At 45.6% G+C, this 18,014-nt stretch overlaps 1 protein-coding gene across 1 annotated transcript in view; it reads left to right on the top strand.

Moving 5' to 3' along the window:
• Positions 1-18,014, top strand: part of LOC119381517 (cyclic nucleotide-gated cation channel beta-3-like) — a 47,827-nt gene that overhangs the window by 11,507 nt on the left and 18,306 nt on the right. Inside the window, 4 exon segments of the mRNA XM_037649295.2 lie at positions 5,141-5,264; positions 6,608-6,700; positions 9,588-9,828; positions 17,307-17,434. Of these exon segments, the coding sequence (XP_037505223.1) occupies positions 5,141-5,264; positions 6,608-6,700; positions 9,588-9,828; positions 17,307-17,434 (586 nt within the window).

Raw genomic sequence — 18,014 nt, 5'->3', positions numbered from 1 at the left:
GCTTATTTCGACTGTTCACCAGTTATTGCTTCCATACCCGCATTGAATCTTAGAAAACAGTCTAGTCATCGCGCTGTATGATATCAGGCTTTTCCTGTAGCAGAATATGAATAATGTTTTTTACGAGTTACAATTATTCGTCAAGGCGATGTCTTATGCACGACAGGTTTGGTGAGCCACCCCGGCCGACAAGGCCTATCTTACGAGAAGAGCTTGTTCGAGTGCGCAGTGTTCTTGCCACCTTCAAACCCGTTTTTGAATGACTTGCGCCGCTGAATTCTTGTTTGCTAGACACTTTGTGCCTATTGGCCGCGAGATCGAGCGGAGTCGCCGCCTGGCGGCTACTGGCTGAAGCGCGCCCAGTGTGGATTGCTCCCTGCGTCGTCTTCTAGCGACGTCGTGTTTGCATGTGCGCGTACGTCCTGCACTTTCTCAAAGGGCGGTTTGTTCTGTTATGTTAGCGCGAGTTTAACTGCTCGTACGTATACATAACATGGTGTACAGAAGCAAATGGGCTTGCTCGGCTGCATGCGCATTGTAATAAGATCAGTGAGTGCGACTTTCGAGAGGGCTGTGTATTGGTGTCGTACCCTTCGTTCGCCAGAATCATTTCAGTGTTGGTGCCGCTTTCTGGTTCAAGCCCACCCTAAAGTGCGCTTGGCATAGTCCCAAACATGAGGAACATTAAACAATGTGTGAATGCAGCGTTTCAGCGACTCGGTGGTAAACAAAAACGAGGCTCATGCACTTTCGCGTTGTTGTTAGGTGTACAACCGCGGCACTCATGATGAGCTTTAGTTGTGCTTAAGATGCCCTTTTATTGTACGGTCGTGGTCCCGCTACAGCGAAATATTTCTATCAAGTGAAGTCTGAGACTTCGGTACTCAAACTGTCCCTAAAAAAGAAAAAAAAAAAACGGACAATGGCGGCGAAGAGGCAAGACCTCGACGTCCCCACGTGGGAGGCGTAGGCCAAGGAACTTAAATTGCTGGTTGATAATAAAATTTATTCCTCCTCCTCCTCCTCCTGGAATGACACTGCAGTGATAAAACGGAGTTGCCGCGCGCAATTTTAACTTGGGGCGACATTTATGCAGAACCATCCGAGTGCATAGATTTAGGTACGCTTTGAAGGACCCAGATGTTCAAAATTAATCCCGACGGTGGGCCTTACATTTATGTCGTATAATTTCACGCAAAACCTCATCTTTTCTTTTTACATTATCTTGAGCGTTTGTGTGGAGTTGTTATAAATTGATGGAAGGCAGCGGACATTATCAGTTTGGAAAAAAAAAAGACACTTGTTCCATAAAATAATCGGACCTTTGTTGCATCATTGTCGTGCACGTAAACAATCGATGAAAGCTCTGTGCTAAACTCTTACCTGCGTATATATGCGTATTCGCGTGGACAGTGCTATTGAACTCATATTGCACAGGAATATGGGCTGAAATACAGATGAACAAGAAGTAAACACTTAGCAGTTCAGTCGTGCTACTGCAGTGCGTAGTACACAAAACACAAGATAAACACGTACAGAGAAAACAACGAAAACGTCATATAGTGCATAAGCGCAGACTGTCATCCAGGGCGAGCATCCCTTTCATCGGCAGACTGCGCTTCTCTGACTAGTAATAGTAACGTTGGATGATCTTCGTGCAGCGATTCAACAATAAAGAGCGTATATATTACCAGTAAGCTGCAACAACGCATTTTATTCGCCGACAATCAGCTCAAACCGCTCACAACGAAGGGCCGCTGTGTGCATTTGTATACGAGCCTCCGACCGCCTCTCCACACTAACGCGGCGACGGTGCTTCCACCTATAGGTCGATCTCGCGGCCAATAGTATATGCTTTTGTAGTTAAGCGCCCAAGTACGAAAAATTGACTCTATGTTTATGGCAATACCCCCATTCAGTAAAATAATAATAATAATAATAATAATAATAATAATAATAATAATAACAATAATAATAATAATAATAATAATAATAATAATAATAATAATAATAATAATAATAATAATAACGGTGTGATGGTGGAATAGCGATAAAACACCCACTACGAAGCCGTAATGCTCTTGGTTCGAAGCCACGTAAATTCGTTAACTTTATTCTCTTACATTCGTTTCTGTAACTTTGAGCGTGATGTTACCAGCTCGTAACAGGTTTACGCAGAAACGCACGCACACGCGCGTACTGTGGCTCTTTTGCACGAGATATGCCTTCGCTGCTAGCACGGGACTGACAATGAGATATATTTTATTTCCTGTGGAATATGGAAGAGACAGTTCGTTAATTGATGTTGAATGCCCATAACTGCGCACAATCACATTTTTCTCTTAAGCGTTTCATTACTCTTTGTTAGAAAGACAAAAAATTAAAGAAAGTACGCAGTCTTGTCACTTTGGTGCAATGTGGCCACAGCCGCACTCTGTGAATGAATATTCGGTAATTAAACAGACCTATCACGGAGCGCTCTTTTTAAAATCATGTATCGGAAAGCATGGAATATGAAAAGAAATATCATTATTGTGACCAGTAATTAGGAGGAAGATTGTGATGAAAAAAACTCGGGACGGTAAAGTATAGGTCAATAATAAGTGTTGGTGTTTAACGTCCCAAAACCACGATCAGATTATGAGGGACACCGTATAGTGGACGGCTCCGGAAATTAGACCACCTGGGGTGCGCGCACCTGTATCTAAGTACGCGGGCCTCAAGCATTTTCGCTTCCATCGAAAATGCGGCCGCCACGGCCGGGATTTGATCCCGCGACCTTCGGGTCAGCATAAATTATAGGTTGGTCATCAACGCGCTAGTCAGTGCATGCTCCCAGAATTTCGGGATAATAATAAGGCAGTGGCATTTACGAAGGCAGCCAGCCAATGACAAAAATTTCTACAAGGAGGAGGAATAAATTTTATTCGGAGGAGCGAGCCGACGGCAGAGTCGTTGAAGGTGTCCTTATATAGTCCAAGATGCTGTAGGCCTGAGCTGACAGCTTGGCCCTATTCACAAGACGCCGCTGGTCTTCAAGGCTTGAGCTTGTCAGCTGGGCCTCCCACCACACGACGTTTGGCCCAGCGATAGGTGGTATTACTGCATTGTGTCCATTGTGTTTTCTTACATTAAAAAAAGTAGCCGTGAATGAGCTCTTGAGAAGTATGATACTTTCTACGCCTGTCGTTTTTCCGCCGCTCTGAATTTGTTACAAAAAATACAATACCACCTGTCCATCCTACTGAAATTTAAAAGGTAGGCTTTTTTTATTTATGGGTGTCATCAATTTACATAGCGAACACACGGATACACTGCGCATCTCAGAAGAGCTACAAAATATACATTTAAGGCACGTGTCTAACATTGATTAATGAAGTTGAATTCACTGCCATGCATTGACAACTATTGCTGGTTCATGCGTGGATTGGCAGGTGCCGTAACAAAATAACTGTGCTTTCGAACACGGGTTCCCAATGGCACGAGTGGTAATGTGACTGTCTAAAATGCGTTCTTGTGCTAGTTGGTGCATGGTCTGACAAAAATTTGTAGGCACAAAGGAACGAGGACAAGAAATGACAGGACTGGTGCCAAACTAACAACTGTTTTATTGGAAAGAATATTGCATTCCAGGTAGCTTCACGCGCATGCGCGAGTCACATTGACAATCACCGTAACAGAATGACAACCTACCTTGAGTTATAGAGGCTTGTCTGAAAAGTGCAATTCGTTGCGATATAAATTCAAAGAAGGCACACTAACACATTGGGCACCCTTCTTATTTATGCAAAAAGCCTCCAACAATTCTCTGGCTACCTGGTTTCGACTTTTACCAAGCACCCTGGCTTCGAAAAACCGGGGCGCGCATGCGCAGGACTTGCAGTGCGAAGGCATATCCAGATGCATCGTTAAGGGAGGCTTCATGTTCCATTAATGGGATATTAGGCATCAACCAGTCTGGCCGATGTATGTCCTACCACAGCTGAGGGGTATTTCGTAAACCACCCCAACTACACATGGGCGATACGGTTTTACATGCTGTATGTCACAGGCGGCCTTATTGTTTTTCTCAGACACACGGGCACATAGCCGCGAGAGCTTGTTAGGGGCGACAGACACCACGGGAACATCGTGTCTGCCCACAACCTTCTTCAGGTTGTGGGCGACCTCATGGATATAGGGTATAATTTCCGGCCTTTTGTTATGCTGATTAGGTTCCGCCCTTTTTCGCATGCCTTTCAATTTCTTGAGCAAGCTCTCCGAACCACTAGTTATGACTGAGGACGGAAAACCAGCTGATTGCAGACGCGACACCTGATAATCAAAACTGTGGACCATCATGTGTTCGCAAGATCTACTTATCGCGGAATGCAAGCACATTGTCTCTATGCCTCTCTTAACATTTTTAGAGTGCGCCTATTCAAAATTAGGCAACTCCTTTTTAGCACGAGGATGATATGACCAGCACGTGAAGTTATCGTTAAAGGTTATTCTGATATCTAGGAATTGCAGTTCCTTATTATTGGATTCCTCGTAGGTAAAAGTCAGGCTCCTTCCATGGGATCTAAAAACGGTTAAAACTTTGTCCAAGGCAGTACTGTAACTCAATTGGCTAGTAGAGTTCAAAATCACCAGGAAGTCATCGACTTCCTGGTGATTTTAAGAGAGGCATAGCGACAATGTGCTTGCATTAAAAGTTGTTATCTCTATCTCTATACATCTACGCCGCGATCTGACGTGCCAAAATCTTGACGTTGCAGCGTGGTGTTATTTATAACAGCTTATGTCTGACCATAAAGCATAAACGGCGCGCGTTCCCAATCACTAATTTAGCTTCAAAAGCTGGTTGCTCTAAAGTCTGACGCCTGTACTGCTAGTTCCCCAGTGTCCGTCATATTGTGGTGACAGAGGAGAACCTCCTACGTTCACACTGAGAGGGATAGGAAGTGCGGCCAAATTTATCCCGAGTCGACACCAGAAAAAGAAATTTTGCCCACGGGTATTGTGTAGCTTTGGACTCCTAAATCGTAAAATATCTGGCTCAGAAAAAGGTGGTAAACAACTACAGCAAGATCGATAATATTTAAACACTGCGACATGCCTGATCTTTGTTAATCCAATGTTTCGCTTTCGCTTGCAGGCTCGAATGTCCTTAGAGCCTTTGGTTCAGGAAGGAGCCCGGAATGGAGCCCTATGCCACAGCCGGAGCTGCAGCCCCACGACGGGCTTCCAGAACCCAGCATTCCGAACGGACGTCGTGCGAGGTAAAGTATACATTGTGTGGAGAATTACTGTGCTCAAATTCTTTTATGCATGCAATTTCGGGAGGGTATCATGCCCGCACAATAAGCAAAAAGAGCAGCGGCTGCGCCTTCCTCAGACATTTCCCGACACCTATATCGCCTACAAATTCCAACATCCAACATGTGCATCTTATTGAACTGAAGCATCTCGCAAGTGAAACCTGAAAGGGGGCTTTTTTTACGTATAGTTCAGCCAGAATACTTCAGCGCGCGGGAATACGCTTTAATTCCCGAGGAAGACAACCATGCTAAGCTATAGCTTCGTGGCGAGACTTAGCGCGTGGAAAACAGGCCCAGTACACCACTCGCCCAGTACGCCACATTACTAAGTTATAGCTATGCAAATGTGGCTCGCTTGTATGTTTGATGCCCCTTGGCGGACCCACTCTGTATGGGAGATTGCGTTCAGAATCGCGTATTGTTATCTATCATTTGTTAATCAACGTTTTCCTTTAATATAGAGTTAAACATCTAATTAGTAGTGGAAACTTGAGAATTGTCGTAGCCTAAAGGCAGCTTCATTTCATTTTATTTTTCTACAAGGCTCGCGTGGTTAAACAGACTGGTGTTTGTGTAATGCATGTAACCATGGCAGCCCATTATGTTGTACTCATTAGTTCCTCACAGCACGAGTCGCCGCACAGGTTTCACCTGCCACCACAGTATTTGGCAGTAGAATCATATATCCCCATGCAGTCATGCGATAAGAAACGTTTCAGCAAGGAATGCCTCTGGAGCCAACATTTTGACAAAAGGCGATGTCTTCGTCAGTCGCATGTGAATTTCGTTCAGCATTTGCAGTAATTTTTAAAGAAAAACTAAGACGTACTTTTTTGAAACTCTGCCGGTATGTGCACTGATTCGTAGTTATAGCGTACCATGCTTGATGAAAATGTAAATTGTCTCTACTGGAGCTTCGTCTATACTTAAAAAAAAAAGAAAAGAAACTGAAGCTATTCGTCATTGTTCGCATAAATTATGTAATATAGTTATAATTATGTATAACAAACACGGTCAAGCTCGAGCACACTGGGCCTAGCAGAGTGCTCGAGCTTGTTTCTATTTTCTAGCAGCACAGTATGCATATATCCGCGCACACCCAAACGCACTCGTTTTTCGGAGTTCTCAATTCTCGTTAAATGGGCCCGTAAACAGGACCGAGTTAACAGAGTCACTTATATGGCTTGAAACGCTGGCTACGTTTGCTGCTTATGAGCTGTGCGATTACACGGAGGAAAAAGACGGAGACGCGTCACGGCACTCTTCACCGATAATCATAAATATTTCGTCGTGTCAATTTGCAGAGCCCTGCAAGGTGACAGCCGTTACACGGAATGCAGTATCGCAGCGAGAACGGCCACCTGTGCAAGTAGCGAACGACAACGCTTCAACGAAAGGTCAGATTCCTATACACCTTGTCATGCACGTTCAACAGCCGGATATTACTTGATGCGACAGGAGTGGCCGGCGCTGGGTCTGCAACTTTTTTTGAACTTGCGTAGCAATGAAAGCGAAAAGAGAAGCTTAGCGCATGGGAAAGCCGTGAATCCAACCTCAGGGGCAAACATGCAAGGCTGTCATTAGATGTCAGGGTGAAGAGGAGGAAAGTAAATATAGAGAAGTCAATGTTGGACAGTGATAACCGACCTTCTATTCCTAAATGGTTCAACTTCGTCTCCATCAGTCGCTCACAATGTAAGCTTAATGTGATTGTGAGGTTTTGCGTGCGAAAACCACGATATGATTGATTATGAGGCGCGCCGTATTGGGACACTCAGGATTAAGTTTGTCCAGCTGGGGCTCTTCGGCGTGCACAGAAGGCAGTGAAGGTACTTTTGCGCTTCCCGAGGACGACGAGCTTGTCCGAACACCTTCGAGTTGTGGTGCAATACGGCACGCGTCAGCGAATTAACTGCTCTTCTTTTGTCCCTTCCCTCATCCCTCTCTGGTATTCCCCTTTCCCAATCCTCGAGTGCAGGGTAGGCAACCCGATGCTTTTCTGGTTAACCTCCTTGCCTTCTGCCTTTATATTTCCTTTCTTGCTTAATCTAAGTATCCGAATACCCTTGTGTTTCGCTCCTATTGAAATGCGACTGCCAAAGCTGGGAATCGAGCCTCGCCCTGGAGCTCAGTACATAGCGTGAGTGTCGCTCATATGATGCGTCTGTTTATTTAATGTTTTATGCATTCGGTGTCATATCATGTACCCGCTATTTGTTTTTCCCTTTCCTCTCGGAATGACAAAACAATTCAGTTATCGTGGATTTTATTTGCCTAATACGTCACAAGTGAACGAGCAGAAATATGCACATAATGTCGCGTACCAACTAATAAATAATATGCGGGGTTTTACGTGCCAAAACCACGATGCGATTATGAGGCACGCCGTAATGGAAGGCTCCACCAATTAGACCACCTGGCGTTCTGGCCCGTGTACTGTGCAGTGACATCGTACAGTACACGGGCCTCTAGCATCTCGCCTCCATCGACATGTGACCGCCGCGGCCAGGATCGAACCCGCGACCTTCGCGTCAGCAGCCGAGCACCGTACCCACTGTACCGCCGCGGCACACGTCACGTTCAGCTAATAAACCTAGCAATCTCTTGAATAATTGATCTGTGTCGGTCGGAAGCGACGTATTAAATGCTCCAAGTATTATAGACATTTCATGTTAACCTTGTGTTCTCTACCCCTTCTCGCTAAAAAAAGAAATCAAAATATTATCCAGTGGATAAATAATCACGGGCGTCGCTGTCGTGCCCTAAATTTAAAGACTGGGGGAAGGCCAATAAACTTCAGATCAGTGTTTCCCGAATTTTAGTAGCCTTGTGGCTGCCTACGACTGGGATACGTTCTATTAAACTTTATGGAGAGTTAGGTACCGGAAATCTGCATGCTAAAAAAATGCTGGTGGTTTCAATCCAGAAATAAAAACTCTGTATAACTGTAAAGACCAAGAAATATGCAGCAAGAGTGGAATGACGTACTCTTCCACTAAAGAAACGGGGCACAGAAAGGGCAATTTTCCATCGTAATATCAGAAAGTGTCCGTTATGCTCTATGAAGGAAAGAAAGAAAATAAAATAATGGATAGCTGGATGGGCGTGCATGGTCCCGCTGTCCTTATAGGGACGCATCGCAATGTGTCCGCTCTCATCACTTCATGCATCAGCCATGGGCAGCACTCATATTGTACCGGGTCTCGTCAATGTTGCACGACGCGCGGCGACAGCGGCCGTGGAGCCGGGGCCCTGAAGAGCCGTGCGCCCGGCAACGCCCCGGCTGCAGCAGGCATGCGGGCAGACAGCTGCTCGACGTAGTCTCGCGCTAGCTGCGCAGTCTCGCCTGCATCGTGGCCCGCGCTCACACTCTCGTTCACTACGGCTGGGTTCCACCGACGAACTTCCCAGTCGCTCACGTAGACCAGCGACCTGGGACTCGCTATCGCAGCGTCCAGCCATGCTCTGAGTCCGCTTCGTGTGTTCGCGTTTTCTGACGACTCCGCCATTATTGAGGTTCCCGTCTGAACGTCTTTTTTTTCTGTAATGGCTGTCAGCTGAACATTCAAATGTTTCGGAAAGTGTTCGTGCAACTTGAGTCTGCTTCGAGGATAACTAGCCCTGGAATGCGAATCAATGTGCTGGTTGGTGCTTTTCGGTAAAAACGTGGAAAAACAGCCTTTCGCCTAAGCAAACTGCGTCCGATAACGAGCACTAGGCTTCACAAAAGAAAAAGGAGAAAAACTGACCTCTGTGTTTCTACTTAATCGCTTTCTTGTTATTTCATCCGAGAGTTGTCACAGTATGTGGCTTTGAAGCGAACCAAATAAAGTGGAGCATTAATTTGAAGTAACGCCTTTGAACACCTGTCAGACTGCTGGCGCAATTGACGGCTGTGAGATTTCTGTATGATGCGTGAATACCCTTGAAAAGAACTGTGATAGTGAGGTGTCTCGAGGTTAAAAACTTCAGGAACGTGACGTATATTTTCGCTGACCACCGCGCTGTGTTTGAACGCTGACCGCCTATTCGGCACAATGGACGGGAACATAGCGGACGATGAGAGCGAACGCGAGCCATTTGCGACCTGCGTGACTCGACGGGCAAGTAGACGTCTTCTGCTGGGTAAGACGGCTCAAAGTTCCTTTAAATAGTCTATATAAAAAAAATTCGGCATGCTCAAAGTTCCTTTAAATAGCCTACATAAAAAAAGCGCTGCTGCCTGCATTGAGAATGAGCGTATCGTCGTGGAAAGCGGTAAAATAGTCTCAGTGGCGTCCGCAGCTCGCAGGCGAGACGAGCGCTGCTGCTGTGTGGAGGCGGCCGACCAGCGCGGCGGCCTGCCAGCAGCAACGGCCGCAGGTTCCCCGGAGAAGCCCTCGACCAAGTCCAGCACGCCGTCACCTTCGACGTCGTCGGCCGTGGCTGCGTCCTCCTCCCGCAGGGTTGGCGGCGACGGCAGCGCCGATGGGCGCATCCAGACGCGGATCGGTGCCGACCTTACGCCCTTCCACACGGCCGTCATGTGAGTGGCGTGCGTCTTCCGAAACGCGTTGCTTTGCACTGCTTGACGACGGCAGGAGGGAGGAGTGCAGTTGCAACTGCTGCGCTCTTCCTTTCTACACTTCCCTTAAAAAAGAATGTGTAGATCTCATGATCTGTGAAAGTCATTATCATGCAAGTCATTGCGCATGTATCTGGCATCGTTTTGGCGTTGATTGACGTGTTATCAGAAGGCGAAAAACGTCGGTGTAAGGTGAGCAGGTCTGTGTGTATGATGCGAAATGTGTGTGCGACGAAACTGACAATGCGGCTACATCACGGCGTCGTTACGGCGACAGTGACGAGATGACAGATTTATCGTGCTCCCGCGAAAGAGACGTTACAGCCTTTACGACTTGGGCCAATACCAAAGGAGGTGCAATGTTACATATTGTTTCCAAGGGATAACTGTCGCGAAGAAGGAGGAAAATTGGCGTGCTCTCGCTTTAACAAACGAATTGCTGCTATGCGTCATGATCAGCTCGCGAACGGTTTGGAACCTCTAACTTACACGATAGAAGAGTGGTTAGGTTGTTAATATCGCTCCATGCATGTGTCCGTCGCCTAAAAGGCATGATGGTGCGCCCAGCTGCTGGGCTGCGAGACACTGGTTCAATCGTACCCTCGGAAACTGTTTTTTTTTTAACTGAGAACCCACAGAAGGAGCGACAGAAAACTTATTTACCGAAAAGACTGATAGGAGACAAAAAAATGCTTCACAATAAAATCAGATTCTATAGATAGCCAACATCGGAACTTCGTGGTGTTCAAGCTTGGCGAGGACGCATGCAACTGCGCGCGAAGCAATAGCACGGCGGTGAAGACACTGAAAGTCGTGCGGGCTAAAATATGAAATTTACGTATTCCCTAATTTGCAAAGAACGAGCCCTGTAAGTCTGGGAAAACCACTTCTGAGGAAGCACCCACGTGGGAGGAATGTTCGTGAAACGAACAGGTCTGCCATAAGGAAAGCTTCGCAGTTAATGAAATGTTTGTCTCGGCGAAGGATTCGAACTCAGTACTAACGCCTTTCCGGGACGGTCGTTCTACAATCTGAGCTAATCAGGGGCCAGGAGATTGCAGAGCGAGGGCGAGTCAATTCAGTACACAAAGCATTGACACACTTAATATGGAAATCAGGCTACATTGCAGCCTGCGTCTGTGTGTTCTCGTTCATGCGAACGCTCTAAGGTTACTGCGAATTAACACGCGTGCAGGGCATGTCACTCCGTTTCACTACGTGCACGCATGTCCTCAGATTGGCTGGAATCTATATGGCATTTGCTCTCTGACCGGCTTCCTGCTTGCCGGCATAGAAAACGGCTATGAGTACTAATGAAGCTTTAAACCTTTTTATTTTTGACATTACGCAGAATGTGAGATGAGAAACTTCCCTTGTTGACCGACACCTTCATTGTACTACTTTCTTGAAAGGGTGTTCTAACACATTTATGCTGTAATTACGATTACGATAAGACTTCCGGTGCGTTTCTTCTCCGATTGAGCCGCGATCGTCGGTTGTCCTGGCACGCTTTCTGTCGCACATAGAACACATGGCGCGCGGGGTGATGTGATCGCCTTTAGACTTTGTACGGAATCTCACGGCGACGCCTACGCCGACGGCGGCGGCAAAAATGCGCCTGGAGTGTTCGTAAAATTGCTATCGCAATAATTTTATGTTTAGCCTCTTGTTCCGCTTTCGTCTCACGAAGACGGGAACGAAAAGGAGAGTATAAGCCATTTATAAGTCACTTTGCTATTTCCGGGAGTTACACCAAACGAAACATTAACGAGCCAATACTATACAGTCAGGGGCGTAGCCAAGGGGGGGGTTGGGGGGGTTCAACCCCCCCCCCCCCGAAATTTTTCAGTTTTGCTTGCGTATATAGGCACGCACACATACAAACGCACACACGAACATACATAAAGTATGGTTGAACCCCCCGCCACCCCCCCCCCCCCGAAAAAAATTTCTGGCTACGCCCCTGTATACAGTAGGAAATGACTTGGTCCCGCCGGTACACTGAGTCAGTTCCTACTTGCATACCGCTCTACCGTGTCACCTTGAGGTGCTTTTCTCATTTTTTGCATATTTAACTAAAACCTCGCACCTGTAATGACTAACAACCAGTTTCCTTACTCTACGTCCATCCGATTCCCCTCTACCAACAGCTGCTTATTACCAAAGCCTAAAACTAATTACGGCAAATATGCTACCAGTTTTTCAACCACGCTGCACTCATTAGCATGTCATCTCATCGTGCTATCTCATTTCATCACATTTAAGTAGAAATTAAATCAAACCGCCGTAAATTTTTGCACTCGATGCAGCCATTTTGAGGCCCGTGTGCTTAGATTTAGGTGCACGTTAAAGAACCCCAGGTGGTCGAAATTTCCGGAGCCCTCTACTATATACGGCGTCTCTCATAATCATATCGGGTTTTTGGGACGTTAAACCCCAACAATTATTATTATTAAGTAGCCATTTTGACAGTCACCGTTTTAAAAATAATTACTTCGTGCTATTATAACAATTTTCCTTCTTAGCTAGTCACTGACATAATTCGGTGTCTTTTGTGTTTGCGTATAGCTGCTTTGTAATCACGGATTTCACTCAGTTCTAATGGGACATACCCTGTACAGTCTGTGCATTATCCCTCTGTATGTGTTTGTAATCCCCATTTGTAGCCTCGTTATGTGTAATAGACTGAAGCAGAAACTATCCTCCTTTTTTTGCCCGGGAGGTATGGCGTGGCTATGGCGTTGCCCTGCATAGCTCGACCATCGTGGTTTCGATCCCGGCCGTGGTGGCCGCATTTCGATGAAAGTGAAGAACGCATGTTTGCTCAGGTTTAGGTGCGTTTTAAAGAAACCTAAGTAGCCAAATTTAGTCCAGAGTCGCTCACTGCGGTGTGTCATGTATTCAGATCGTAGCTTTGGCGAGTACGAAGGTCGCGGGATCGAATCCCGCCCCGTGGCTGCCGCATTTCGATAGAGGTGAAATGGTTGAGGCCCGTGTGCTTAGATTTAGGTGCACCTTAAAGAAGCCCAGGTGGTCGAAATTTCCGGAGCCCTCCCCTAAGGCGTCCCTCATAATCATATCGTGCATTTGGGACGTAAAACCCCAGATGTTATAATTATTATAGTTTTGGCGCGTAGAACTACCAAATTTAAGGTTTTAGATAACGAACTACTTCGTGAGTAAGGATCCAGTTTGGAATTTTTTTGTGATGGAAGTTCACCATCTGTCAATCGCTTTTCAAGACATAGTGATACCGTTACATGCAGCTGTGTTTCTTATTCAAATATCTGGAGATTGATATGCATAGAGCGACATGTGCAGGATCTAAAGCCTCATCATGTAATCAGCAAATTCAAAAAGCGCAGATTACAGGGGAAACAAAAAATCAGAATTTTGTTTATGAGCGTCCGGCACAAAATATTCTTTCAGGGCCTGCTGCAGAATCATTATCAAAATTAGAAGGATGTGAGTTGCAGATGTTCACATGGAATACATCACATGTATGGCACGCCTAATTATTGTTGGTGCTCGGAGATTTCAGAAGTAAATGCAGCGAAAGTACTGGCGATGAATCAAGAAAGACAGAAAAACAGCCTCGTTTATGAAAAAAATCTGACAGCCGATAAATCGATTAAGTAATTAGCCTCAATCAGCGCTTTTACGAATCGATCATTTAATGATTACGGTAATTACTCTACGTCAGAACCAACAAAAGCTTTTTTTTTCCTTTTCACACTGCGACCCCGTTATATTGATTGCTGCTTTTTGTCGCTCGTTATTGCAAGCTAAGCACGCAGACACTGAAAATAGAGAAACGGACTGCGGAGAAAGGAAAATATTGAAATTAGCCATGTTCGCTTTCACCTTGCTGCGTTACCTGGAATAAAAAGTGACAAACGGATGAAGGGAGTGAAACTAGAATACACACATGTGAGTATACGTATGGGTAGTTCTTTATGACAAGACACATAAATATGGGTAAATGCCAGTGCAGTTTCTTAGCCTTTCGTAAGAAAAAATTGCCTCCCATTTTGAAAGAGCGGTGAACGATAACGGGTCTTCTGGCCTACCGTGTTTACTCGCATACTACGAGCACCTGGCCTACCGCACTTATTGAAATAGTACCATCAGTGGTTAACACTGATCATTGTCGGCTAGTGTGATTAGATGAATTGTAACGCGGGCTTTCGGTGCCTAAATGATGGCTTGGTCTGGATAATGTCGTTTAGTGTGATGGCTCATGTGACGACTGGTGAGTCTGCTAGTGTTGCTTAGGCTTGCCATATGTCGGTTAAGTGATGCAACTACAAGTATTGTGCTCACGCACTAGATCTCACAATTGCCCAGCAGGGAATGTCTGGCAAATTTTTCTTTGCGTCAAGTGTAGTACTGCACATAGCAAACTGTTGCATAAGTAATCTTTGGTGGCGGAGGCCGAACGAATGGACATTGTATGATAAATTACGACATCATGCTCGCCGTAATGCAGCAAAAGAAAGCCAGCGGGTTTACATTTCGAATGCTTCCTGCTTATTTAATAGATCAAATGAAAAGAAAAACGGAAAGAACAAGTTCTTCATGCTTAACTCCACGTTGTATTTGCACGCATCTGCACGGGGCCGGATGGTTGCGCTGGTTAAGAGCGGGGCAAACTGTCGAATTAACGAGCTCTGTGCCCTGTAAATCAATTGTTCGTGCAACTGGATGAGCGTTGTACACTGTTTGAACGAGCCAGACATTCGTGTAAGCATGGCCCCTGGCAAGGGAACATCTCACGTACCAGGGCCGTAGGGTGTTCTGACACCCCCCGAAACTTTTTCATGCTTTAACTTTTCGGGTGACACTAAAATACTTTCACGCCTTCACAGCGACCACTAGTTGCCAAAGTTAGTCGTTGTACACACAAACACCCCCCGAAATAAATTCCTGGGTACGGCCCTGTCACGTACCATTTATAGAGCGTCTTTTCGCGCGTGCACCGGAAACTTAGTGGTATTCTTTGGTCCGCTTTGTAACAGAACTCACGTTGCTGCGCACGCTGGTTTTAATATTTTTATCCTAGAGTACCATTCTTTCTGCTCGCCTCGTATCCTGGTGTTTGCGGATTATCTAACATTGTCAACAATCTTCTCTTTTTCTCTTTACGTTTCCTTTTAACGTCGTCTGACCCCTTACCGTTGAAAACTAAAATCAAAAGGGGATGGTGGAAATCCAATTAGTCGTGTTCTTGGGTTTAAAAAGAAAGCGTTGGTTTGTCCAATGACACTTATGATAGACAAGCTACAGCGCTAAAATAGTCATGGCGCGGGCGTTTGCAGTACACACATCTTTTAACGCGATAGCTTTAAAGAGCTCGTTTCGCAGAAATTCCGGTGTCGGCGTCGGTGACGGCGTCGTTGGTTGTGAGCGAAAAATCTTGTCCGTGACCGAAAAATCGAAAAAGATGCAAATAAAATAAATAATAAGCGGATGTTCCACAGAGCTTTGCTATTTCTTGAAACTGCTTCGGAAAAAAAAAACACTATATGAATGTCATATAGTGGAAGGAGTCTCCGTAACGCATGTAATGCGTGCCAGAAGCGTAGAATCGCGCCAGGCGTCAAAACATGTGAATTGCGCAACGAGTGGGTGTTTTAAAGGCCCACCCATTACAAAGCGCTCATGCATATTTAGGGGAGAGTCAGGAGGATTGGGACACTTTTTACAATTATATTTTTAGTTTTGTAGAACTTCAACGTGGAACGGTGTTTGATTGATTATAATACAGGTCTAGGAAAGCCGCAAAACCTCTGAGACGCAACAGTTCCTATGGCTCCTAGTTGAGCTGTAAAAAAATAGTTTGTGATGGCTAAAATCTGTCCCATTCCACCTGCCTCTGTGGGTGGAGTGGGACATCACTTTGGAGGAGTGGGACGTATGTAACAAAATGGTTCAAGTGTCTTCAGTGACCATTACAAGCGGATAGTTCAATATAAAACAATAAATGGCGTTGCAAAAACTTCGCTGCACCGATACTTTTTGACAATGGCACCTAGGTATCATCACAATGTCAGTAATTGGTAAAGTCCCCATATTTTTCTTAGGAAAGCAGAACTGAGAGCTCTTTTCTTTGTTCCGCAGGAACTGCACACTGACGCTGACGTGTTCATACTGCTATTCGCTCTAGCCACAGAATTTTTTTTTACTAAAATTGACAAGATGACATCGCCTTTTGTCACTTGAATATATTCATTAGGCCAACTTATTTCACAAATGGCATGCCAGTCGTTATCAAAATCTGACATGTCGTTGTCAGAATTGTCAAAGAAAACGGCAGGTGCGTCTTCTTCAGTTGAAGAACAGCAATCCTTCAGCAAACATCATTTCTTTTTTGGATGGCCTGTGGCAGATCTTGACTGTGCTGCACTACTTTTTTGATACTGTCTTGCTAAACTCTGAATTCTTGTTCAGTCGTATGCTTCCCCAATTTACATGCCACGACTTTCTTTTGCCTTTTCTTTTTGCGCTGTGTAACGCGCCATCGCAGTAGAATAGAGAGGAACGGGGCAGTGTCCCGTTCCTCCCACAATTCAACTGTCCCATTCCTCCCAAAGTACGTTTCCAAAGGAAAGAATGTTCAGCGGCTAGAATTCAGTCGTAATGCTTATACTTTTTCTTTGAAAAAGTACAGCGCTGATGCGTCTTTTTGGAGAAAGATTGATAGCAGCGTCCACAAAGCGGTTCAAATCCGAGAGCGTTACAATTGAGAGAGCAGAAACTTATTTTGAACACATGAAAAGGGCGACTTCCAGTTACAGAAAGCTCCATTCGCCGAAGACGCCGGCCATTACATCTATGCATTCGGTCTGTTAGCACCATTTATGAGTCGTTGGCCAACGTCTTTGAAGTAACTGGAGGAGAGATAGAGGAGTTGTCCCATTCCTCCAACTGTCCCAAAGCTCCCGACTCTCCCTAATCATCATCGTCAGCAAAAGCATCAACAAAAGTGAACAGCTGTGTAGGATCGCGTGTTGCCTTGCGGTCAAGTAGTGGGCCCTTCGCTGATCCGCAAAAGAAATAATTATGGCGTAGTGGGCACTTAACAGCTGTACTTGCTAGTATACTTTGAAACGGCCAATGTTACGCACACAGTCGTTGGTTTCCTTACGGCACAGTTGAGGCATGCACCGAGAACGGAAGCTAGGCTAGCAATTGAGAAGGCGATGCGCACGGGTCTGTATTAAGCTATCGCGTTCTACTGTTGAAGGCGAAGCTCAAGCATCCTCCAAGTTTTTGCGAACGCCTTTATCTGCACCCTTTCGTTATTCATAACGAGCTTAACGTATTAACAGATTAACATTGTTAACGTAGTATTAAAAGCTTTGCTGTAAAAGTAGCCATTGAATAGGGCCATTGATTTCAAATATGTACCTGGTAGAACTGTATCTGACTCTGCGCAGCTCGGACTCTGAAAACACGACGGCCTCGGAGTTCGTCTCAGAGAGGATACAGACCCTGGTGCGAGCCTTTTCTCACCGATCACAACGAGTGAAGGAACGCATCGCGGAGCCTCCTACTCCCAGCCCAAGTGAGCTTTCCATGTGCCCTGCAGTGATTTTTGGTTGGCACTGTTCGTCTACGGTCGCGAACTATGGATAGACGTGTCTCTTGCATTACATGATCACATGAGTCCCACTAACAACTTGATTGGTGTCGTTGTGCGCAACGTCCTTTAGTTTGCGATTAAGCTCCCTTTCAATGTCGCAAGTGTCTTGCACAATGTACCAGTGGCGTATCCAGGGGGTGGCACACCGGGCCCGGGCCCCCACCCCCAAAAAATTTCTTTTTTTTTTTTTTTTGCCGTGGTATACAGAACACAAAATGACACTCGATCACATCTGCCTGCCCGGCCCCCACTTCAGATCAAGGAGGTGCGCCCCCCCCCCCCTTTCACGAAAAAAATTTCTGCCTACGCCGCTGCATTGTACAGAACGCAGTTTAACTATTTTTCGCTTCGTAAAGCACAAAACTCGTCCCTTCTGTTTCGCACATGACCAGGCGAGAGCGTCGCTGTAATAAAAGAACGCTCGTTAACAATTACTAAGGAAACGAAAAAAGAAAGATCTGTATCTTGGTGCCTGTGTACAGCGAAATTTGGTTGAGTAGGT

Source organism: Rhipicephalus sanguineus, chromosome 1, assembly GCF_013339695.2.
Source record: "Rhipicephalus sanguineus isolate Rsan-2018 chromosome 1, BIME_Rsan_1.4, whole genome shotgun sequence".
Classification (NCBI taxonomy): domain Eukaryota; kingdom Metazoa; phylum Arthropoda; class Arachnida; order Ixodida; family Ixodidae; genus Rhipicephalus; species Rhipicephalus sanguineus.
The sequence above is the reverse complement of the archived record's forward strand: the minus strand, read 5'-3'. Positions and strand labels throughout refer to the sequence as shown.